Source organism: Tachypleus tridentatus, chromosome 11 (genome assembly GCF_004210375.1).
Source record: "Tachypleus tridentatus isolate NWPU-2018 chromosome 11, ASM421037v1, whole genome shotgun sequence".
In the NCBI taxonomy this organism is placed as follows: Eukaryota; Metazoa; Arthropoda; class Merostomata; order Xiphosura; family Limulidae; genus Tachypleus; species Tachypleus tridentatus.
Genome location: NC_134835.1, coordinates 63,577,307 through 63,603,003, shown reverse-complemented (window position 1 = coordinate 63,603,003; position 25,697 = coordinate 63,577,307). Strand labels below are relative to the sequence as shown.

Here is a 25,697-nt window from a genome sequence, read left to right as displayed (position 1 = left end):
GTTTAGGACGAATTGTATAGAATATATACGAAATATTTTGCGTACTTGCACAAATGATAGCAGAAAATGCATTCCTTTGCTTTTTGGAATTGACACTTAGGTTGTTACATTAGCAATTCTCAATATTTCCATCATCATTTTCACCATGACAATAGTATTGAATATTGCAGCACGTGACATTTCCAGGGTCTTGTCAGTGCAAAGACATGCTACAATTCAGGAATGCTTACTAAGTTACAACTATAGCTCTGCATCCTCTAAACGACAAATAGCAAGTAGTTAACAAACGGTAGCGATCATGCATGATGGAAATGGTTGATGAAAATCCGAATCTTACCGAAACTTTACAATAGAACTCATATGCTTGACGTCACATACTTCCGAGTAAAGAAATGTGACGTTATTTTGGACTGAGATACAGAATTGACACATGCAAAATATTCTGATAATTATCGACTTTTTTATGAGAAAATAAAGTGGTAAATTCGTGCTGTGCTGTTAACTGCCACAATGTTAACGATATGTCACCAGATGTATTGTTTCATACAATTACTCTAGCTTCAGTTAACCCAGTTAAGCGTGATAAAGTCCACAACCATGTGGGAAACGAACTGTATGAGTTTTTTCACACACAGTAAAGTTCACAGCTTTGTGTGAAAGGAATTGTAAAAGTTTGTTTATTACGTTTCCTGTCGATTGCTTCGTTTTATGAACAACTGAAACCGAAACAACATTATCAATATTATATGCACCTTATTATATATACCACACTTCCCCATACTGTAATAAAGACAATGAAAAGAGAAAATATAACGTATTTATTTATTAAATATGTACGCGATAATTTCAAACTGGTATTCTTTATTTTAAATTCATAAATTTTAATATCGTATACAACTTAAGTTTACGTCTTTAAACGTAAGAATATAGTATAATTTATAAGTAATTCAGAATGTGCTTTTTCTTGAAGAAAACTGTTATTATGTATGTGTTCTTACTTCATCAGTTTTAATATTATTTATACATACAATGTACACATTCACGTTAAAATACAATACACATGTATTACAAATTTGATCTGTAGCAAGTACTTCAAAAGAATAAGGTTTTAAGAGTGAAAGAAATTTATCATAGTAAAATTCTAACTATACGGTTATAAGTTTGGAGTTTCAAAATTTCGCATTGCAAGCGTATAACGTTAAAAGTATCCAAGTTTGTTAAGACGTTGTCGCTTATCATAAGAGCACTAAGATAGAGTATGACAGGATTAATTGATACCAAAACTTCACTTTTTCCTTTAGAGGTGGTATCGCACCTAAAGCACATCTACTTTTTTCAAATAACTTTGATACTTACGTATTTACGATTTTATAGAGAAAGTGTGAAAGTTTTGGTGAGATTCTGATTTGGTAGTACCAAATACCGGTAGTCTGGAATAGTCAATTTCGAATTAGTACATTGACTGTTAAGGATATTGCAGTGCACTATATAAGAGCTAATTCTGAAGAAATGACAAGTAATAGTTGTCGCGTTATTATATTAATAAACATATTTGTAGACTAACAGTCATCATATTTTAATGGAAGTCTTGCTTATATGATATTGGAGAAACTTTTTATTGCGTGACGCGTAACCCCCAACATCGCGAACTTTTTATACTGTGTGCATGTAGATTTTCAATAGGAGTCACGATTTTCCCATTTTGCTTCCATTTCCCATAAAGGAGAACTTTACTTCTATCCTTTCTCAGGGTTTAGATATGACGTCATGGAAACGTCACACGCGGATCTAATGCACTGGCGCTATCTATATAAATATCATAATGTTCTCTGTTGTATGTCCATGTAAATACTTCGTAGGGTGAAGTTATGTAAATTTATGATTAATGAAAGGTTATTTTAGAACACGAACAGTTGCTTCCCTCATATATATATATACCTATAAAAAACACCCATAAACAGTGAAACCATAAATTTACATATATCTCTGCATGGACCCAACAAACCTTTGTATCAAATGTAAAGAATATTCATTAAAAGGGATGAAGTAATAGTAACAAAAAACAACAACAAAAATCACGAAACCACAAAAATAACCATAAAAATTATAAATGCAAAACTGAAAATTTGTTTGTATTTCTTCATGGACTAGTGAACTTCATACCAATTTTGGTGAACATCCATCCACACTCGGCAAAGCAGTTACATGAACATACAACATACAACTGATAGTATTGTTATATTTGTATAGATGAAAGTGCACAACGTGTTCAGTAACATATCACAGACTCGCACCTCGGACCTTCATGTCTGTAGCCCGCCATATGAAACACTAACTAGGCTACGGTTGGCTGTGGCTGGGGACAGAAACATGCACAAAATTTCACACATAAATACTTAGTGAAATGTCGCAATAAAGCACGTGTAGATACTTGGTGAAATATCGTTAGAAAGAATTATATTCGAGGTCAAAGGTTATAGTTCATAAATAACCGAAAAACACAAACAGTGGAACCATAAATCTACATATATCTCTGCGTGGACCCAACAAACCTTCGTATCAAATGTAGTGAATATCCATTAAAAGGAGGTGAAGTAAGAGTAAAACAAAAACAAAAAACACGAAAACACAAAAATAACCATAAAAATTATAAATACAAAACTGAAAATTTGTGTGTATTTCTCCATGGACCCAGTAAGCCTCCATACCAATTTTGGTGAACATCCATCCACAATCTGTGAAGCAGTAACATGAACATACAACAGACAGCTGATAGTACTGTTATATTTATATAGGTATAGTCCAAGCGAACTATGACTTGATTTTAATTACTTATGTTTTCATAATGAAATAGCGCAGATAGCCCTCGAGTAGCTTTGCGCGAAATTAAAAAAAACAAAACATAATGAAATATTTTTCACCCTAAGTGTTAAATTCATATATACTGAACTCTTTGAAGAAAAAAACAGCTATGAGGTATTTATAAATATTTAGTTCTTTAAAGGCTATCAGATTTTTTTCAAATATAAGCTGTTCTCGAATTCATTAAGTTGATGTTTGTACATTGTTCTAATGAGCAACGATAATTGGTCACTTGTATATAATATAGAATGCTTTTCTAAATACTATGGTAACTGTTGTTTCTGAAAGGTCGTTATCGACGTAACCATGCCATTCATTTACAATCCAACATTGAGTCGCGAATAGTCACGTGCCTGTATAAAGTGTATAACGTTGTGCAATTGACTAATCCACAGAATGTTTGATCCTTTAAGCATAATGCCTCCAGGTTAATGTCAAAGGTGAAATCGCACCTCACGATAGTCTTTGAGCATTGTAGGAGTCTTGCAATGGTCATCGTACTTTCATTGGTTTAATTTTTAGAATTATTGATGTATATTATGACCCAGTATCCAAAATATCATCAGTGAATACTACTTTGGGTGGAAAATCTTCAATAGTACCAATTTATATGTACAAGTGAATACTTTTTTTCAGAAATGCATGATAGCAGCTTCAGTTCTTCGGGTTAACTCGTATTATTTCGGGTAAAGATCATGGAAATGCTAAAAGAGGGTTATTAAGGACCTTTGACACTATTTATTTGATATTTTAAGGAAAATTTCTGTTTTTAGCTCATTAAGTCGAAGCTCTATCCAAGAGAATTTCGAAAATATAGTTTGGCAATTTTTCTGATTTTGATACGGCTTTAAAAATTCTACGATCATCCACGCATGAGGGAATTTCGTAGTTAGGTTTTCTGGTATTGGATACTGTGTTTCTGGTTCCATCAGGATCTCGTTGACACCATATCTGAAGTTGTTTAAACCCTCACTGTCAAAGTAGTGGAACCAAACTTGACTTTCTATTGGAAAGGTTAAAATATTATATATGTTTGTTCAAAATCTTGATGCAAGACAAAAGTGATTTGGTATATACCACATTCTAACTTTTCTTTAAGGTCACAAGGATAAATTGTCAAAGCAACTGCAAGTGTTATAGAGCTAGTAAACGTAGATGTACTACGTAGTAAAGTATAGTACATATAACAGGGTTTTTGTAAGTTGGAGAATTACACAATATCAAAAATAAAATTAATACCTGAAACCTTCGGTAGATGGTGAAATTATAGAATTGAAGAAAAATAAAACAACTGTATGTTTCACAAAAACATCATTTATTAATGATCATGGTTTCGTCAATAAAGGTATATTGAGTACCAGGTGATACCTGTGGTGACGAAGCCTTGGTCATGAATAAATAACGTGTTTGTGAAACATACGATTGTCTTGTTTTTATTCAGTTCTGTAAAGTCAACATAGTTTCTAATGTAGTGATTCTAATAAATTTGTAAATCCAAAGGTTAAGTAAACAGTATCTGTTAGAAACTAAGTATTTTATCCGTTGACCTGTCACAGGTTTCATTTTGATTACTCTAAATATTTTTTAAGTTATAAAGTGTTTTTTTAACCAGTCCGAAACAGTAGATCATACAAGAACAATGCACAGGTTGCAAATTATCCAAATTCTTTTAAAGTCATGATATCTGCAGAAGAAGTTGCTAACGCACATCAACTAGTGTTCGTAGAAACAATCGCTTTCTCTTCAAAAGTTAAAGGATTGTAACGCTTCCGTTTTAATCTGCAAATATATAGAATGGTGTTGTTTTCTTTACATGAAAATTCATAGTTTGGAAAGTGTTTTTCTTTGGAAAACCTGATAATATGAAAAAGTTTGTTTAGAATTAAGCACAAAGTTGCACAATGGGCTATCTGTGCTCTGCCCACCACCAGTATCGAGATCTGGTTTTTAGTGGTGTAAGTCCTTAGAAATACCACTGTGCCACTGGGGGGTGGTACTATGGAAAGGTTTTCTTCACACGAAAACTATAGATCTGTAGTTTAACCTTTTTTTAAAAAAAAAAAAAAACCTGTTAATTTGTTTTGTGTTATTTATCGGAAGAAGATAAATAGGTAATATGGAATGTCTCTCATTCATAAAATGTGTGGGCACTAGTGTAAAACTGGTACTACGTAGTCGTTACCTTTTCTTGAATGCAATAGGTAAGATGAAGTAGGTGGGACTAGATATAGAGACTAGTTATTTTTAAAGAACAATAAGGATAGAGGGGGTAACTAGTAAAGAGTTATTCTGTTCGATTTAAATGTTAGGACAGAATCAATTTAGTTTGGCTTAGTAAAATTGTAGGTTCCATTTTGACAATAACAATCAGGGCTAAGTGCTTCCGTTTGCTGACAAAATTTGTAATGTACAATGATTTTCTTCTGCAGTTTTAAATAAATAGTAATTTTTCTAATAGAGCTAATGATATAAAAAATTTTTCGTTTATCAAATGTAAACTGCTAGAATGAAGAGGTTACATTGTCATGATAAAAAGTAAGGTGTTTTTTTCAGCTAAGCTCAATCCGTATAATATATTTTTTTTATTAAAAGTTACAATGTGTTGTCTTATGTTGGATGTAATAGAATGAAGGAAGTTCTTTTTTAGCCGTGGTATATCGGCTAATAGAATGACTCTGAGTTTTTTTTTTTAAAGTACAAACTTTTGGCATATACTTCTGTCATATCTTGACCGATTTGAGATGCAATTACAATTTTGGATTCAAGAGGTCAAACTTTTTCGATTGATTGTTTGACCACACCCAAGATATCATAGATTAATCTACTCTAATCTTGCCTGTACGCAGCGCAGATAGCTAGTTTTGTAGCTTTGCACTAATACTATTAGTGTGGCTATCGTATTTTCGTAGAGCATGGTAGTAATAATAAGAAGTAGTTTTCTTTTAGGGTTTAAAACAGATATTTTTTATATAATTTTAATGACATCAATTGTCTGTTCTTTATGCTGTTGGACAAACGACATGACAGAACGGTTTCTTTTTAAGGGTTAAACTTCGTAGAGTGTTTTTGTAATAATTTTTATGAATTAAGGGATATGTAAGACCATAAAACAAACCGTTCATGATATGAGTAGCTCATTGTTGTATTCTGACAATTACATTCATGTATTTATCTGTTGAATAAACAAATTAGTTCAAAAAACGCTATTAATCCAAACTATAGCTCACCATAAACTATTTTTGGGTAATATTTAAAATTAAAAGGTGTAACTTTAACATTAAGTTTACATCATTCTGAGGATTTTTATAAGTATTTGCAACACATGGGCTACGTGTAAAATATCAGTGAACAGTAAAAGTTCAGTGTGACTTATACATAACGTTGTGATATAGCACCTGCCTGGCCCTGCATGGCTGGCTAGGTGGTTAGAGCGCTCGACTCGCAATATGAGGGTCTCAGGATCGAATCTCCTTCACAAAAAATGCTCGTCCTTTCAGCCGTGTAGGTGTTATATTATCGATCAATTCCATTATTCGTTGGTAAAAGAGTAGCCCAAGAGTTGGCGGTGGACGCCAGCTAGTGATGACTAGCTACCTTCCAGCTAGTTTTACACTCCTAAATTAGGGATAGCCCTCGAGTAATTTTGAGCAAAATTCAAACAAAAAACTGAAAAAACAAACAGATTTTCAAAGAATCGTTACTTTTATGAATACAACGCAACGCTTCAGTTAAAGTCACGTGAAAGTAACTCAACTCTGAATCAATTTACGTTTCACTACCGAAATCGCTTTTCCAGATGGAATAGTGAAAACTTCCTGAAGCTTTTACGTAATAATAATATCAAACCGTAAAATGTATATTTTGTGAGAATACAACATACCTTTAACGACGTGTAAACATTTGTAAAAACTGATGTATTTTTAACAAACTAGTAATAAGTAGTGTGTCATAACGTGTAAACATCAGTAAAACTACACATGTTGCATTTCTTTCAGATATTATTTACAAGCACATAGCAACTGAAAACTCTGATAGAAAAGAATCAACTATTTTTAAACTGTTTAATACTTCACCGAAATTGCCTACCTACGCACTTCCACGTGTTCTTGCATAAGCTATTTACTTCATTAAAGACAGTTCTGATGCAAGATTGAAGGTTAAATCTATCAGGAGCAAAACGATGTCTTCCCACTCAGAACGCATCGCACACACACACACATTTTCAGTGGAAAATAACTAATACTGAGTTTAAAAAATGAGCTTTCTACAAAATACTTACGTGATAAAGTTATAATATACGATACAATAGCTTGACTATAGAACAAAAGAAAGTCTTAACAGATGGGAAAATAAAACAACCACTGAACTGCGACTTATGTTTTCAATATTTAATATTGAGCTAAATATACATATAAGGTAAGCACACGATAAAAAAGAAGTAACGGTGAAAATTAAAATAAGAAAGGGCAAAACTTTACATTTTACATGACCTTACACATGGCCTTACTGGTAATAAAAGAGGTGAATCACTAAAGACGTCTTCTCGGTAAGAAGTAGTTCGTTAGATGTTACTAGTAGTAAAGAGTGAAGCCACTAAACGTGTCTTCTCTGTAAGAAGTAGTGTTTTACATGTTACTAGTAGTAAAGAGTTGAATCACTAAACATGTCTTCTCTGTAAAAAGGGCTTCGTTACATGATACTAGTCGTAAAGAGTTGAGTCATTAAACAAAACATGTCTTCACGATAATAAGTAGTTTGTTACATGTTACTAGTAGTAAAGCGTTGAGACACTAAACATGTCTTCTGGGTTTTTTTTTGTTTGTTTGGAATTTCGCACAAAGCTACTCGAGGGCTATCTGTGCTAGCCGTCCCTAATTTAGCAGTGTAAGACTAGAGGGAAGGCAGCTAGTCATCACCACCCACCGCCAACTCTTGGGCTACTCTTTTACCAACGAAAAGTGGGATTGACCGTCACATTATACGCCCCCACGGCTGGGAGGGCGAGCATGTTTAGCGCGACGCGGGCGCGAACCCGCGACCCTCGGATTACGAGTCGCACGCCTTACGCGCTTGGCCATGCCGGGCCGACTTCTGGGTAAGAAGTAGTTCGTTACATATTTCTAGTAGCAATGAGTTAAGCAAAAACATGTCTTCTCTGTAAGTAGTAGTTCGTTACCAGTCACTAAAAGTGAAGCGTTGAGTCACAATCGTCTTCTCTCTAAGAAGCAGTTCGTTACATGGTACTAATAGTAAAGAGTTGAGTCACTAAACATGTTATCTCTGTATGAAGTAGTTCGTTACACGTTAGTAGTAGTAAAGAGTTGAGTCAAAAACATGTCTTCTGGGTAAGAAGTAGTTCCTTCCATATTTCTAGTAGCAAAGAGTTAAGCAAAAACATGTCTTCTCTATAAGAAGTAGTTCGTTACATGTTATTAATAGTAAAGAGTTAAGTTACTAAACATGTCTTCTCTGCAAAAAGTAGTTCTTGATATGTTACTAGTAGAAAAGAGTTGAATCACTAAACATGTCTTCTCAGTAAGAAGTAGTTCGTTATATGTTACTAGTAGTAAAGAGATGAGTCACTAAACATGTTTTATGAGTAAGAAATAGTTCGTTACATGTTAGTAATTGTAAAGTATTAAGTCACTAAACGTATCTTCTCCGTAAGAAGTAGTTCGTTACCTATCACTAGTAGAAAGCTGAGGCACTAAACATCTCTACTCTTTCAGAAGTAGTTCGTTACATATTACTAGTAGTAGAAAGTTGAGACCCTAAACATGTCTACTTTTTGAGTAGTTTGTTTATGTTACTAGTTTTAAAGAGTTTAGTCACTAAAAATGTCTTCTCTTTAAAAAGCAGTTACTTATATGTTACTATAATTAAAGAACTGAGACACTAAATATGTATCTTTTGTAAGAAGTAGTTCGTTTTATGTTAGTTGTACTTAAGACTTGAGTCACTAAAAGATGTCTTCTCTCCAAGAAGATGCTCGTTAGTTGTTACTAATAGTAGAGAGTTGAGTGACTAAACATGTCTACTCTGTAAGAAATATTTCGTTACTTGTTATTAGTAGTAGAGTGTGGAGTCACTAAACATATCTTCTCTGTAAAAAGTGGTCTGTTACATGTTACTGGAAATAAAGAATTGAGTAACTAAACATGTCTTCTCCGTAAGAATTACTTTGTTACATGTTACTACTAGTAAAGATTGGGGTCGCTAAAAATGTCTTCTCTGTAAAAAGTGGTCTGTTACATGTTACTAGTTGAAGGGAATTGAAACAGCAAATATGTCTTCTCTGTAGGATTGGGTCGCTATATGTCACTAGTAATAAAGAGTTAGGTTGCTAAACATGTCTTTTTTGTAAAAAAAAATGTTTAGTTATTTGTAATTAACAGTAAAGAATTGAGTCGCTAAATATGTCTTCTTTGTAAAAATTAGTTTGTTACATGTTACTAGTAGTAAAGTGTTCAGTCACTAAACATGTCTTCTCTCAAGGAAGCAGTTCATTGCATGTTACTAATAGTAGAGAGCTGAGACATGTTTATTACTTGTTACTAATAGTAAAGCGTTAAGTCACAAATCGTCTTTTCTCTAAGAAGCATTTCGTTACATGTTATTAGTAGTAAAGAGTTGAGTCAGAAACATGTCTTCTATGTAATAATTAGTTCGTTATATGTTACTAAGAGTAAAGATTTTAGTCACTAAGCATGTCTTCTCGGTAAAAAGTAGTTCGTTACATATTATTAGTAGTAATGGATTGAATCAAAAACATGTCTTCTCTGTAAGAAGTAGTTCCTTACATGTTACTAAAAGTTAAGATTTTAGTCACTAAGCATGTCTTCTCGGTAAGAAGTATCTCGTTAGATGTTACTAGTAGTAAAGAGTTAAGTCACTAAACATTTCTTCTGTGTAAGATGTAGTTCTAGATATTACTAGTAGTAAAGAGTTAAGTCACTAAACATTTCTTCTGTGTCAGATGTAGTTCTAGATATTACTAGTAGTAAAGAGTTAAGTCACTAAACATGTCTTCTGTGTCAGATGTAGTTCTAGATATTACTAGTAGTAAAGAGTTGAGTCACTAAACATTTCTTCTGTGTAAGATGTAGTTCTAGATATTACTAGTAGTAAAGAGTTAAGTCACTAAACATGTCTTCTGTGTCAGATGTAGTTCTAGATATTACTAGTAGTAAAGAGTTAAGTCACTAAACATTTCTTCTGTGTAAGATGTAGTTCTAGATATTACTAGTAGTAAAGAGGTAAGTCACTAAACATGTCTTCTGTGTCAGATGTAGTTCTAGATATTACTAGTAGTAAAGAGTTAAGTCACTAAACATTTCTTCTGTGTAAGATGTAGTTCTAGATATTACTAGTAGTAAAGAGGTAAGTCACTAAACATGTCTTCTGTGTCAGATGTAGTTCTAGATATTACTAATATAGTAAAGAGTTGAGTCACTAAACATGTCTTCTTTGTAGGATAAAGTTCGTTACATGTTACTAGTAGTGAAGAGGTGAGTCACTAGAGGTGTATTTTATGTAGAAAAAAGTTCGTTACATGTTACTAGTATTAAAGTGTTGAGTCACTAAACATGTCTTCTATCAAGGAAGCATTTCGTTACACGTTACTAATAGTAGAGAGCTGAGTCACTAAACATATCTTTTCTGTAACAAGTAATTCGTTACATGTTGCTAGAAGTAAGGAGTTGAGTCAAAAATATGTCTTCTCTGTAAGAAGTAGCTGGTTACATGTTACTAGTAGTAGAGTTGAGTCACTAAAGATGTCTTCTCTGTAAGAAATAGTTCGTTGCATAATACTAGTAGTAAAGAGTTAAGTCACTAAACATGTCTTTTCTGTAAAAAGTGGTTTGTTACATGTTACTAGTAGCAGAGATTTGCGTCACTAAACATATCTTCTCGGTGACAGGTAATTCGTTTCAGCTTCAGCTACAGCTATTATCTGTTGTCGTCAGTTTTTTGTTTTATTATGTTTCTTTTTAATAATCTCTCAAAAGGTTGTTCTTGTTGAGATGTAAGTTGGTGATCTGAAAAACGTAAAAATAGTTTGGAGATTAAAACTTAGTTCTGCACCATATTAAATACAATAATCAGATGATTACATATGAGAAAAAGAACTTTGTCAAGTTTTTAAATGTAATATTATTTTGACGACTGATATTGGGATTTATCAATAAAATAACGTAAAGTAAAAGATGTAGTTTCAGTTTTAACTTAGGTTTTAGACGATTATTTTAAAGATACAGGTAAGAGATAGGGAATGTGACATAACCAAGAAGGATGTCGGTCAGGAAAGGCGACATGAATCATATGTTTAAGAGTTATCTCCACTACAAATCCATTCACTCGTTGCATACTTTAAGCAGATGGAAAGTGAAGTGGGCGTTCAGTATTAAAAACATTTCATCTGCAACACCCATGAATTTCTGTGCAATCGAACTGTTGAAACAGACGTTTTAGAACTATCGTATTTGTAAAATAGCTAGATTATGGAAAGCATGTAGATAGGAGTGGTGCGCTTTGTGCTGTCATATGATAGAACTTGAACTGGTGCCTGTCCGTTGGACTGTTGAAATAAAAACGTACTTGTAACAAAGAGTAAGAAATTGTGCTTCTATTTTTAACATAATAAATATTAAAAGTGTGAAAAAATACATAAATACATACAAAGAAAGATACTGATTTTAGGAATTCTGTCAATACGAAATTAGATGGGGTCCATCCCCTTTATGACTTTCCTTATTTCAACTCATCTTACTGTTTTAAGCTCTGCTGATTTGGTGGTTTTCGAAATTATATGGGAAATCAAAGAGCAGTTCAAACTCATTCCCTCTCATGACCTTTCTCATGTCATCTTGTATCACTGTGTCAAGTTTGATGCCGATTGAACAAGAAATGTGGAAACGTGCAAAGAACAGACATAAAATGATGAAGATACGACCTGTTTTTTTCCGAGCCACACATTTTGCTTTACATAGTAGATTACACAGATAAAACTCATTGGTGTTATGATTAGGAGGTTTTGAATTTATATTTATTAAAACAAAATGACTATTAATGGTACGAAAAACACACTATAGAGGTTTGAACAAGTTAATCGTACTGTGAAAATTTAAATTGTAGATCGAGAATTCCTGAATATGTCCTGAATATTCCTAGATCCGAAAACCGTGAACATGTACATTATTATTAATAGAACCTGTGTATAAGGACTGTGAAACCTTTAATATCTTCACTAGTAGAAGCTGAGTGCGTAAATGTTGAAACCTCTAATATCTGCGCTATTAGAACCTAGATACATGGACTGTGAAACCTTGAATATGTGCACAAGAGAGAAAACTTTTATTATTTAGTATTTAATAAATAAAAAATAGAAGCTTGATTGTTAACGTAGCTGCAGTTAAAAACTAAACCCGTGTTTTAAATTTGACTTAACTTGTACGTCATTCTGCTATATCATGTTTATAAGGAACTGGTCGTTAAACGTTAAAAATACAGTAAGTTCGGAAGGCCTCGAGTTTTTCATCTCTTTCTTCAGCCACACATATTTAAAAGAGATAGAAATCTGGCATTTACTAATTATTTAGGTTTTATCGAGTACATTTTTGTACGTTACAACGTATGAATGTTTTTGCAAGCTCCTCAAATACAGTTTTTTCAAAACTTTACAGGCAGTATTTGGTTTTTCGTGGAATTAATAAACAAGTTTTCATACTTCCCTCACTTTACTATGTCATTTTAACTAACTCTTGAGAAGTATTTCAAAAGAAGGTTAAAATGACAAAAAGAGCCCTGCTGTTGATACTTTGCTGTTAAGGGAGGCTTAGAGTGTATTTTAAGGTCTGTAGGATATTCACTTTTGATGCGTTGCAACTTCTTAAGAGGTTTTAAGAAAGAGTACATTTCGCACTCCTACAACTACAAATGCATGAATATAAGAACTGACAACTTGATGATATTACCATAAGTAACACAACAGTAATAGATATGGAAGTGCTTTCTTCTAAAATAATCGAAGTATAGTACACAAATGGAACTGCAGACAATACAGGCAAGATCAGGTTTCTTGTGTGAGATGCTTCTTACATTTTGAAACAAAATACTTTTATCAATAAGGCTAGACACGTACAGGTAATAAGCTTATTTAATCTATACTTTTTTCTGTGTTTTTGTTGCTGCACCTGTAATGTTTCTCTCTATGGATTACTAAAAGTGTAATTTTATCATTGATATATATGTATATATAATTTTATTCACCTATCATTTGTTAACCGTGCTGTATATTTATTTGCAATTTATGTTAAAAAATTAAATATTTTTGATCGAGATTTTATAGCTTATCAACGTTTGAAATTATTGTACTGGAATCCAGGGTCAAGCCGAAAGTAGTTATTGTACTGGAATCCAGGGTCAAGCCGAAAGTAGTTATTGTACTGGAATCCAGGGTAAAGCCAAAAGTAGTTATTGTACTGGAATCCAGGGTAAAGCTGAAAGTTGTACAGTCAATTTGTAAACAAAGTTTCACTGAATTTATAAATTACTGTTTTAAGGAACCACTCATCTGAACCTATCTAACTTTTCGACGTTTTATTTAAATATATTTCCATGAAGAGCTGCAACAGACATAAGTTTTAGATTTTCTGTGAATCTCAATTAACATGCCAAGCTTTTAAATTTACTGGAATAAATATATCTATGATAATTTAAGTTTAAGCTGTAAAACATTCACCACAGCTTTATTTTCATTTTTGTGCAGTTAAACAAGTCTAACCAGACGCATGTTTACCTGGAAAAAACAGATCTTAACAGTGAAGGGTCTTATGGCTGTGAGGTGTCGACAGAAGCGCCCTCATATCGAACCGTTAAGGCAGACAAGGATATGACAGTTTATGGTATGTTATTACGACTACTCAATCTGGTCAGAAAAGCAACATAATACGTAGGTATCTCTAAATGTATCTTAATTTTTTTTAAATAAGATAATTTTCTATTCTACTCAAGTGGAAAACAAAATATTATAACTCAGAATACTTTTTGTTCTTCTGCGGAGTTTTAAAAATTTAAGACAACTGAAAAGTGAAAAAGAAACGCATTAAATATAGAACACTTTGAAACTTTCATTTTTATATAACCTTAGAAATTCTAGACTATTGAAAAGTAAACAAAAGTATCTAAATATCAAAAAGAACTTACACTTATTTTAATGGTTTTGCAAAAACTTTAAACAACAAACTATGTAAACAGTGTTCCAGTTAAGAAAAGGGTACTTACATAGTTATAATTGTACTATACCTACAGTTCACTTTCCCTGCTTATGTCCATTACATTTATATAGGTTTTATTTATTCCTACGGGGAATTGACTCAGACCAATATATGTATAATAAATTGCTGCTTATTACTGTTAATCAAGAAAACATATATTCAAAAATTGGTTCATTTTTTAACTGGTAGCACATTTCTTTCTCCTTTTGTCTCTCACGGTTTATCCATTTTCTCTCTCACATCTTCTGGAATTTTTCCTCTTGTTATTGAAGTCCCCCTTTTTCACATTGCTTTCTGAAACCGATACTGAACCAGCATTTCTTTCTGATTTTGCACCTGTTTTCTCTATATCGAATTATAACGTTTCATAAATATAGATGTTCTTGTAGTTTCCATACCAACTGAACTTCGGGTCACTTCAACAATTTTTTTAATGACTTAAAGTGTTGTAATTCCCAAATTCCTTAGAAACTGGTTAAAGGTCAGCCACTTTCTCACTCTCTCTTAACTTTAACCGATGCTACTTACACCTAACTGCATAACAGGTGGTTAACGCACTCGAGGATCATGGGTTCGAATTCACGTCATACCAAACATGCTCGCCCTTTCAGCCATGGGAGCATTATAATGTGACGGTCAATCCCACTATTCGTTGGTAAAACAGTAGTCCAAGAGTTGGCGGTGGGTGGTGATGACTAGCTGCTTTCCCTTTATTCTTACACTGTTAAATTAAAGACGGCTAACGCAGATAGCTCTCACGTAGCTTTGCATTGAGTTCAAAAACAAACAAAGAACCAAACATAACACATTTGAAGTTTGTTGGATAATAGTTCAATGATAAACACTGTCTTATCATTCATGGACAGCTGCAAATAATGCGCAAATTGTTTTGTTTTTTATTAATGTGAACAGTTTATCCTTTATGTGGCTAGTTCTTGGACTTACAACAACTGTAACTATTTTCTAGTCAATATCTTTCCTTATTTTTAATCCACTCAGCACCATTCCTCTTATGTTCTAACTTGTTTTTAACTTTAAAACAAACATTTGTATCTTGATTTTTTCTTTCTATTCTCATTTAAATCGGAAATTTATTCATTGTGTTCTATCTTATGGTAATAAGTCATGCTTATGGAACGACGGTAAAGTTCTCACATAGTTTGATTCTGATATTTAAGCCAATCTAATTTTCCTTGTTTTCTGCACGTGGTCTATAAACGTGTCTATAGACTTTTCCCTGTGTGATTTATATTTAAACTGCTCATATTTAAACCAATGTGTTATCCCTTGTGTGGTTTCTAATCTCATTTATAGAACAACAGCGACTTTCCCTGTGTGATTCGTCTTATGCTGCTGCTCATATTTAAACCAATGTGTTATCCCTTGTGTGGTCTCTAATCACGTTTATAGAACAGAAATGACTACTTCCACTCAATTTGTTGCACATAATTGCTTACATATATTTCCCTAGTGTCTTGTCCCTGGTTTACAGTCACACTTACACAAAAAGAGTTTTTTTTATTACGGATTTTGTGTGGAGGTACATTTAAAGGAGCAACTGTTCCCCTGACAACATTTATTCCGTGTTATCCACAGTTGACACATAAAGGCATATTATCGTGTCCTCTCTACATAAAATCATATTTATATTGCACAGAGATTTTTTCCATGACGTTTTTCTTAAATTCCCGAGTGACATTCAAAACAGAAGCTTTTCCCTTGTGTTCTATCTACGTTCTCCAGATGTCTAGAATTCTCAGCTAATCGAAACTTCATTACCAAAAGCAAACACCCTTATAGAAGGAGGATGGATTGGAAGGTGATTTTGTTTTCTTGCTGTGGTTTACAAGGTTCGTAAAATCACTGCTCGTGCTTGCGTGTTCGCACACTAAGCGTGTGATAGATATTAAACCTTAAGTCTCTGTTATAATACAAATCCGATTTACGATGCGGGGGAAGTGACATTCTTAGCAGCGTCCTTTTGCTACTGAAAAGTATTAAGGTAAAGCCTTACGTTATGGATTTAAGGAGATTTAGAAACCCACAATCTACAAAAAAAGACGATTAACTAAAAAATAGTTATAACATTCTTTTAAATAAACGTATTAGAGTGATATGTTCTTTAATATCTCTAAACCCAGTTGTCACATGAGCCTACACAAATATAGGAATATACGTATATATATATATACTTAGTTTGCTTTTGAGATTAAGCATTTGCTACTATTAATTTTTCTCAGTACATTATCTATAAACTGTTTTATGTAGTTTTGTATTAAAACAACAACAACATCTAAATGTTACATAGATATTCAGACACATTCTTAGAATGTAATATGCATATTGGAGAATAAACAATTGTGTGCGATATCAGGCAACAACGTATGATAATAAAAACAGCACGTTATATTTCGATACAACAAACACTATTAACTGTAACTGTGGGCTAGACATTGAAAGCTCGTATGTGCACCGCTATAAGACAGAACGAAAACAATTCCATAAAAATAAGTTACAGAGTGAAGTAATTTCATTCAAGTGTGACGGTCAAAAATCAAACTACAAACTTACGTGTACGAGCCAGTTGATTGTAAATCCTGAAAACTGATTTGATACCATTTCTCTGAGCATGTTCAACACAAACGTTTCTATTAGTATATATATATATATATATATCAGTACAGAAACGTATGTATTTGTGAGTGAGTATATGTAGCTAGTTCATACCATTCAACTGTTGTTTCACAACTTCTGATGCCCGTCGGTGTATAACTGAAGAGAATTTTTAACATATTTAACACCTATTTACAACTAGTGCGTAGTTATATACTACTTATGATTCATAATTTTTGTTTATTTTTATCTTTTTTTTTATTCGTACGAGTTTAAATTACATTTTTATGTTTTATGTTTCTCACTTTATTTTGTAATAATTATAACTTTTCTCCATACGATGCTGGTAAGCCAGTACTTCGCTCGTTTATTATACAACACTCATGAACTTAGTGACGTATTGATACGTATTTCTAAATTTGTATGTTTTTAATTCGCTTGTAATCTAACTTAGAATTATAAATATGCGTGAAAATGCAAAGGTTTGCTTGTTTGGAATTAAACACCAAGCTATACAATAGGCTATCTGTGCTCTGCCCACCGGGGTTTCGAAACCCGGTTTCTAGCAGTGTGAGTCAGTAAACATGCCGCTGTGCCACTGGAGGGCGAAAGCAAAGATGACAATTAAATATAAAAACTGGACTTTTGGAGATAAATCGTCTTAAATGTTTTTGCTTTGTTTCTATTTTACTGACGAAGTATTAACCAAACACTTTTTTCAATCCAGAAATAAGCCTTGCAGGATAAGTACATATACATATGTATACAATAATATGTATTTGTGTGTCTGTTTAGATATATATATATATACATATCACAACGTTTAGGACAACGTTCGTAATACAAATATTAGAGATATTCAAAATTTGAATATCAGGTAGAAAGACATTTTCTAAAGTAGCTCAAGAATACAAAATATGTCCGATAGACAGAACGTTCAGTTTCTTTCGTCAAAATTTTTATTACCAGAGTTTTTATATTATTTGTTTTTTATTTAGTTAATCTCTTAATTTTTTGTATCCTTCAATCAGCGGGTAAAATATTGGTGTATTGCCTTCATTTCTTACTACGACGTCGATCAAACTATACAAAAAAAAAAAGATCAAATATGGCTAGCGTAGGATGATCTCAAAAACTGAGACAATTTTTTGGTTAAAACTGAAAATTTAGCTTAGGATAAACTATTTTTCACGTATTATTTGTTATAAAAATATTGTTCATTTAGTTCCAATCCTTTATATATTTTTTGTTTGTACAAATTTTGAAATTTAACATTTACATTGTATGGATTGATTTATTATTTTTTACGTAACTTAAGCATTGTATACCCATCTATTGATGTAACAGTTTGTTACACAAGAGCTATATCACTAAACATCCTTAACTTCCTTTGTATAGACTAGAGCGACGGCAGCTAATTAATAGCACGTGCTACTAACTTTTATAACGCACCCATACCCCAAAGTAGAATACGTGGTTTTGCAGCAAGGATACGTGATCATGAGCCTCCGAATTCACAGTGTGGAACGTAAAATTTCACGCCACACTCGACACCAGAATACATTGACTTGATATAAAACTTGCAGACTGTATAAGAGTTAATGCTTCAATATAATTAGTTTTTTTTTTATATAACTTGGTCAAAATGTATTCTCAAGACGGCTAGTACGGGTATAAAATTTTAATTAAACAACGTTTTGACTTTTATAGGTCATCTTTAGTGTAACAAAAATGTTAACCGGAAGGTGACCTCGGAGGGACGAAACGTTTTTCTGTACTTTATTGTAATTAAAGTTTTATACCCGTACCAGCCGTCTTGAGAATACATTTTTACTTCAAGTAGGTTTCTCATCATCATGAATAACTCGGTAAAAATTTTTAATTCTTTTTTTTTTATCAATGAAATTTTATTCAGTTTTCAGGCGAAATAAATGAAGAAATACATTTCAAACAAACAAATTTTCACTCTTGTACTGGTTTCTGTTGTTAAATCAGGTTAAAGAACGTTGGGATAGACGATTTTAAAATGACTAATTACTAATGAAATGGTAGGAATACCGAACGCTCTGTGGCACTCACTTCTGTGTTTGGACTGTGAATCGGATAATTTATTGTTTGCGATCCGTCGGCGTAAAAAAAACTTGCGTTCAGTTTGAAGCCAAGATAGCCAGATTTGGTGGTGAGTGCTATTGGCTATCTACCTTCCTTCAAATTTATCACTTAAAAATTACGGAGGGCTACGCGCAGATATGCTTTGTATAGTTTTTCGCGAAATTCTAAAAGATAAGTTTGTTGGTTGATAATTACGAAGCTACACGGCCCGGCATGGCCAGGTAGGTTAAGGCATTCGACTCGTAATCTGAGGATCGCAGGTTCGAATTCCTTGCACCAAACATGCTCGCTCTTCCAGCCGTGGGGGCGTTATAATGTTACGTTCAATCCCACTATTCGTTGGTAAAAGAGTAGCGCAAGAGTTGGCGGTGGGTGGTGGTGGCTAACTGCCTTCCCTCTAGTCTTACACTGCTAAATTATGGTAGGTTAGCGCAGATAGCCCTCGAGTAGCTTTGAAAGAAATTCAAAAACAAACAAATACACAAAGCTATACAATTATATTCTATAGAGTATATCATTTGATAATATTATCACCAGCTATACAAATGTCTGCTTTTGTCATTTAGTTTTTTTGCAGTCTCAACTGAAGTGTTTGACCATTCATTAAAAATGATTAATGACTTAAATATTCAAACGTTAAGACTTTTAATCGACAACATTCCACTAGTGAAGTTACTTTAAAGCAAATTTAAAACTTCGTTACGACTTAATATTCAAACTTACTAAGTTTCTCTAACATTAAGCCTACCTCCTCAAGTAATGTAGTTAGCACAGAATTATAGTGTGTTAAAGTTAACGTGACAGTGATTTCCACTTTTATCTAATGCTGACCTCATCTTTCGTCAACTAAGATATTATTTCGTTATGCCGTTTATAGATAGGAATAAACATACGTATGAATTTCACTGTATAGTTTGGAAACTACTTAATTAAAAATGATAAAGTTTCAAATTAAACACATTGCTTGAAGACACAGTTTCAACTAGAATCTATACTAATCCATGTGTGTTTTGTTATAGCAAAGCCACATCGGACTATCTACTGAGTTCACCGAGGAGAATCGAAACCCCGATTTTAGTGTTGTAAATCCGAATACTTACCGCTGTATCAGCGGGGGACTATATTTATCTAATCTTAAGGTTAATGAAAGTTCGCAATGATGACCCTTTTCAACTGTTTGTAGTAGCTACTATGTCTGTACTTTGGTCAAAATATACGTCAGTTCTATGTTTCAGGATAAGATTTTACATAAATATACGTATTCATACCCACAATCACATGTTCCCCTTATGTCTTCTAATAATACTTTATGCATCCATATAACAATCAGGTAAAGGTATTTGGTCTCATTCTGACTTAGAGCAACAAACAATACTGCGTTTCCGATACCTTTGTTTTATACAGTTTAGTGACATAATCGAAATTGGCTGCAAGAGCGACACCTACAATGCAAAGTTCGTTTTTACCAAACCTTTCACTAGCTGCAATGATCTTAAATCATTGTCTTTGTTTGTGGACCTGCCACTTACATGGTGTTGTATTATAAGACACGTTTATTTACCTGTAAGTATACATCCAGCTGTATGACACATTCTAGACGACCAGCTTGCTTTTCTTGTATTTATCGGTGTGCATGGTCATACAAACTTATTTTCCTTACTGGTATTTTTTATCTGACTCTTGTCTACCCGTCTGTTACAAGTACAAGCCTCTAAAATCTACATTTTCGGCAGAGGTGGAGCTGCAAAATGTTCGATTCTTGTTTTATCAATATACGGGTGATTTGTTTCGACCATGAAAATCTTACGTTATTTATCTTTCTCTTTACCTTGTGTTACATGTCAGTCTGGGCGTATTGTAACTATTCTATAACTGTAAGTTAGAACTTTTGCATATCAACATACATTTTCTTTCGTGTTTGCGTCTATCTAATGAAAAGCGTTCAACGATTTTCTTTCCATGGGAAATGTTCCTAAATGAATCGTGAAAAACGTATTCCACAATCACAATTATACGGTTTCGCTTCGTATATCAAGCAATTATTACAGTTTCTTTTATTTGGACTTTCATAGAGTCTAAGCTTCTCGTCCAAACTCAGGCTAAAAGCGATTACTTTACATATTATTTAATCACGGAACTAGCTGGAAACATCGCGAGTGATAACATGAAAAGACATATCCCAAATTAAAATTTTCATTAGTGCAGATAAAACGAAACATTCTTGAGCATTTTGTAACAATTTGGCACAGAAATATTACATAAACAGTGCACTTGGTCAAATAAACTGACTTTTAATGTAATTTATATTCCCGTATTATTTAATGTAATTTCATTTATCAAGTTTCCTTGAAAATTTCCTGGAAAAGAAAATTGTTTCACGTAATGAAACTCTGCAATCATGTTGTGCAAGACTTAGCAATTTAACATTACGTCTTACTTTATACGCAATAGGGAAAGGAAAATTCCGATATTGTAAAGAAAACAACAACAAAATGTCCAAATCTCAACACTATTTGATTAAAAATATATAAACTGTTTTGCAGCTTTAAGCCTTTGTAGAGACTATGATAGGGATTATCCTATAAGAATCCTCCTTCTTTTGTGCTTAAATATTAATAAAATAATGAAATACATTAAACAGATAGAAAGCTGTATTTAAGATTTGAAAACTGAGTATAATATATTTTTTTTTTTTTTTCTCTGAAATCTCGAATAAATGGATGTTCTACAAATATACCAAAATACGTTCTTGTTAGTTTTGTAAGTCACAAAATAATGTATGCATATACTGCTGCTTCTTTAAAGCAGAAATGTGATAATTTGTTTCCATTTCTTTTTGTCTTTTAACATAATTATCTCTCTCGTCTGTCAGTGCTACCAGAAGGAAAGCCTAGAATTGATGGAATAGATGGAATGTATGAGATCGGAGACTACGTGAACCTGACCTGTGTATCTAAGCCGTCTAAACCAGCAGCAGTTTTGTCTTGGACAATAAACAGTCAACAAGTGGGTTAAAATCTCATTGGTTCATTCTAAAATCACAAATATCGTAACTTCAGAATGTATCAACATTGAGTTTAATAACGTTTAAATATATCAGTATAAAGTTAGTTTAGAATATATCAACATAGAAGCACTTTAGAAGATACCACTATAGAGTAACTTTAGAATACATTAGTACAAAGCCACTTTAAAATATATCAGCATAAAGGCACTTTAGAAGATACCAATAAACAGTAACTTTAGAATACATCGGCATATAGTCGCTTTATAATATACTTGTATAGAGGTACTTTAGAAAAGATTAGCATAGAACCATCTCAGGGGAATTCAATACAGAGTTACTTTAGAAAACGTTATCGTGGAGTCACGTTAAATAAAGTCAATATTTAGTCACTTTAAAAGAAATGTTCTCAGTTTTTTATTATTTATTAGAACAGAAATAATCACTGTAGTATAAGTTATCATTCTGAGTTATCAGAAGAGGAGTTACTACTAGTGTTCTTTAACATAACATAAAACTTAGGGACAACAACGAACCTGCTGGTCCATCTGTCCAATCCCCTAAGTCAAACTAAAACTACTAAATAAATAAATTAAATTAAAAGGAATTAAAACAATTATTTACCATTAATAAATATATCAAGTTGTCTTTTAAACTTAGTCGAATTTACCGCCTCCATAACATCCGAAGACAGCCCATTCCATTGGCCAACCGCCATATTTGAAAAATAAAATTATCTTTGTTTAAGACAACTTTTACTTTGTCTAAATCTATACTTGCATTCTCTGGTTCTGTAATTCACGCTCTTAAGTTTCAAAAATGTTGATGCAACAATCTTATCACTTCCTTATATAATCTTAAACACTTTATCAGAACTTTTTTGAAAGACACAATTTTAAGGATCTTAATCTCTTTTATATAACAACCCCTTAAACCCAGGTACCGTTTTAGTAACCTTTCTCTGAACCATTTTCAACAATCCAATGTCTTTCCTGAGGTAAGGAGCTCAAGACTGGACACAATACTCCAAATGTGGCCTAACCAGTGATCTACAATATGAAATAATCTCTTTGAACTTGTATTCAACATTTCTGTAGATACAACTTAAGATCATATTTTTCCTGCCACTAGCAATAGCACATTACTTAGATGGCTTAAGAGACTGATCAACCATTCACCAAGATCCCTTTTTCCATAACACTCTTAAGGTTATTCTCATTCAAATTCTAATTATGATAACTCGTATGAAATATATTACATTTATTATTATGCAAACACATCTGCCATTTATTTGCCCAACTCACTAAATTATCAAACTTTACAGACAGCAACGCCGAAGACCCTGATATCATCAGCGGATTTAAGTAATTTATTCACACTCCTTCAACTATGTCATTAGTTTAAATCAAAAACAGCAATGGTCCTAGGATTGAGCCCTGAGGTATACCACTTGAGACATTAATCCAGTTTGACTGAACTTCATTTATAACAATCATCTATTTTCTTCTCTCAAGCCACTCTTCTATCCAGTTAGTTAACTTATCCTCCACACCTGTAGAGATAAGATTCTTTATAAGCCTTTTATGTGGTTCTTTGTCAAATGCTTTCTGAAAATTCAGATACATCAACTCCACAATCTCTATATGCAGTAATAGTTTCAAATCATGCCACGAGACATGTAAGGTAAGATTTTCCTTCAATGAAACCATGTTGACTATCTGATAAAACTCTAAACTTTGTTAAATGACTTTGCAAAGATCTTTTAACAAACTTTCCAAAACTTTCCCACAATTAATGTAAGACTAATAGGCCTACAATTGGTGGAACAACTTCCATTACCTCACTTGAAGATAGGAGTGACATAAGTAAATTTCCGGTCTGTTCATACGTGTCCACTATTCAAGGATTTACAAAAAATTGTGGCAAGTGGCTCACATATCTAATTCTTGACTTTCTCAGGAAAATATTTTATGGTCGGGGAGCCTCATCAATCTTTTTACTTCCCAGTTCTATTTGAACAAGCTCAGAAGTTATGCAGTTGTCTTGTTCAACTTTGTTATCGTCTATCAATTGTTCAAGATGAGGAGCACTGCTTAAGTTTTTATTAGTAAAAGTAAAGAATAATAGAATTTCATAATCATCAGATATAATAAGACTTCATTTTGTTTACCCCTAATGTAGTTAAAATTCTTACTGTTAATTTTTATGTTTACGGCCAAATTATTTTCGTACTTCCTTTTGTTTGTTTCTTTTTAGAATTTTGCCAAGGCTACACAATGGCTATCTGGCGAACCGTTCCTAATTTAGCAGTGTAAAACTAGAGGGAAGGCAGCTAGTCATCACCATACACCATCAATCCTTGGGCTACTCTTTTACCAAGAATAGTAGGATTGATCATAACATTATAACGTTCTAACAACTTAAAGGGCAAACGTGTTTAGTGTGACAGGGATTCGAACCCGCGACCTTCAGATTAGAAGTTGAACACCACCTGGTTATGCCGGGCCAAATCCTTTCCTGTTTGACCAACTCTCTTGATCTTCTATAATATCAAGAGCTATAATACTAAGAACTTTTCCCTTGATATCAACTAATAGAAACCCAAATAGATTCAATGTTTTTGCAGATATTCTTAATTTTCTCAACTTCAACAGGATATAGCTCACTCTTTATATGTAGAGCCACTCCTTTCCTTCTCTTTAGTAATATGTCCCTATCACTATTAAATAATCCATCACTATGTATTTAAAATAAATTTCTGTCATCAAAATCATCTACATTTAACTATGTTTCAGTTATCCACATCATATTAAAATATTCTATTCCTATCACTGCCATAAAGTAATATATTTTATTTCTTATACTTTTAAAGTTACAACTGTAACAATTAAGCCTATTCTTATAACTACTTTTGTACTGATTTCCTATGCTACACTTTCTTCTACGCCGCATTTACAACTTGTTTCATTTAGTTTATCTTTGATCTAGCCACTATCTAGTTCTAGTTTAAAACTTCCCTTACAGCTGAGTTGATAACCCTTGCATACTTTCCAGACTCTTTCCTACTTAAGTGTAAACCACCCCTTCTAAAAAATTTCCTCCTTCCATTAAAATAATCCCACAAGTTCAACCAGCTAACCTGCTTATCTTTACTCATTAATTCCAGCCTAGAATTTAGCCCTGTTGACCTACTCAAAGTTTTATCTCCACAATTAATATTTGCCATTATCCCAGACACAATAGATTTACGACCTTTAGCTTTAAATGCTTTTATTAACCCCTTTTACTTATTAGTTAGCTCCTACGACTTACTCTTCCCTATACCATTAGCTCTTACGTAAACAACAAAACTGCATCGTTGCCAGTACGCTTCATTATATCTTTTGCTCTATCAGTTATATCTTCCTCCTGCGCCCCAGGGTAGCATATGCTAACTCTTTTCTATCTACATACTGTGTCAAGGAATAACCTATAACTATAACTCCTTTAAGTTCATGATCCATACTACCCTCCAACATCTCTCGTCTATATAAGCCAAGAGCTGAAATATGTTGCTAAATGAAACATCTTTGACACTATAACCCTAATAGTATATTCTCTACACACTGTGTCAAGGAATAACCTATAACTATAACTCCTTTAAGTTCATGATCCATATTCTTCTTTCTTCCTTTTGCATTCCCACCCTCCAACATCTCTTCGTCTATATAAGCCAAGAGCTGAAATATGTTGCTAAATGAAACAGAATCTTTACCCGACACTACTTTTAACCCTAATAGTATTCTTTCTCACTTCCCAAATGTCATTGTTATTCTTAGTTGATGTCCTCC

General features: G+C 33.0%; 1 protein-coding gene across 1 annotated transcript in view; it reads left to right on the top strand.

Annotated features, from left to right (window-relative positions):
- Positions 1-25,697, top strand: part of LOC143232306 (uncharacterized) — a 119,988-nt gene that overhangs the window by 77,474 nt on the left and 16,817 nt on the right. The window contains exons 3-4 of the mRNA XM_076467550.1: positions 13,631-13,766; positions 21,736-21,869. Coding sequence (XP_076323665.1) covers positions 13,631-13,766; positions 21,736-21,869 — 270 coding nt within the window. The remainder of the gene's footprint in view (positions 1-13,630; positions 13,767-21,735; positions 21,870-25,697) is intronic.